General features: G+C 34.7%; 1 protein-coding gene across 1 annotated transcript in view; it reads left to right on the top strand.

Moving 5' to 3' along the window:
- LOC110410302 (uncharacterized) overlaps positions 1-579 on the top strand; it is a 4150-nt gene that overhangs the window by 2240 nt on the left and 1331 nt on the right. The window contains exon 3 of the mRNA XM_021419936.1: positions 64-478. Coding sequence (XP_021275611.1) covers positions 64-478 — 415 coding nt within the window. The remainder of the gene's footprint in view (positions 1-63; positions 479-579) is intronic.

A 579-nucleotide genomic window follows, 5' to 3' on the forward strand; every position in this document is an offset into this window, starting at 1 on the left:
TACTATAAATTATTTTACATATGTACCTCATTTAAAAGTTTTTTTTCTTTGATGTTTGTGCAGGTCAATCCAAAATATGCCAGATTTCGATATCAAGGGTTGGAACATGCTGATGAATTGAAATTTATATTTAGAGATACAATAGCCACTAATCAAAATGCATGGACACCAGCGATGGGTGTACCAATTGAAGATAATGTCAGATCTACAAATCTAACTTCGTTACAAGATAGTGTTGAATTTGATGCTGAAGAATTCAATTGTGATGAAGAAGACGGCTCTATAGTAAGCACTCAAATCAAGAGGAAAAAAATGGTGCTAGAAGAAATGGGAAAAAAAATGGCAAAGGGTAAGGCAAAAATTGGGACTGCAGCAAGCTTGCAAAGAACATTGGAACGATTGTGCGAGGTAGCAGAAAGTCATAACGCAACTAAAAGTGCTGAAATTTCAATGTCATCACAAGCCACGGGACAATATGGTATTTTAGAGTGTGTTCGAGCAATGAAATCTCTACAAAATGAGGGGAGATTGAGTGTAGATGAATTTAATTTTGCACTACAATTGATTAAAAAGGAAAAA

This window comes from Theobroma umbraticum, unplaced genomic scaffold (assembly GCF_002168275.2).
Source record: "Theobroma umbraticum cultivar Fairchild unplaced genomic scaffold, ASM216827v3 scaffold_56.0, whole genome shotgun sequence".
In the NCBI taxonomy this organism is placed as follows: Eukaryota; Viridiplantae; Streptophyta; class Magnoliopsida; order Malvales; family Malvaceae; genus Theobroma; species Theobroma umbraticum.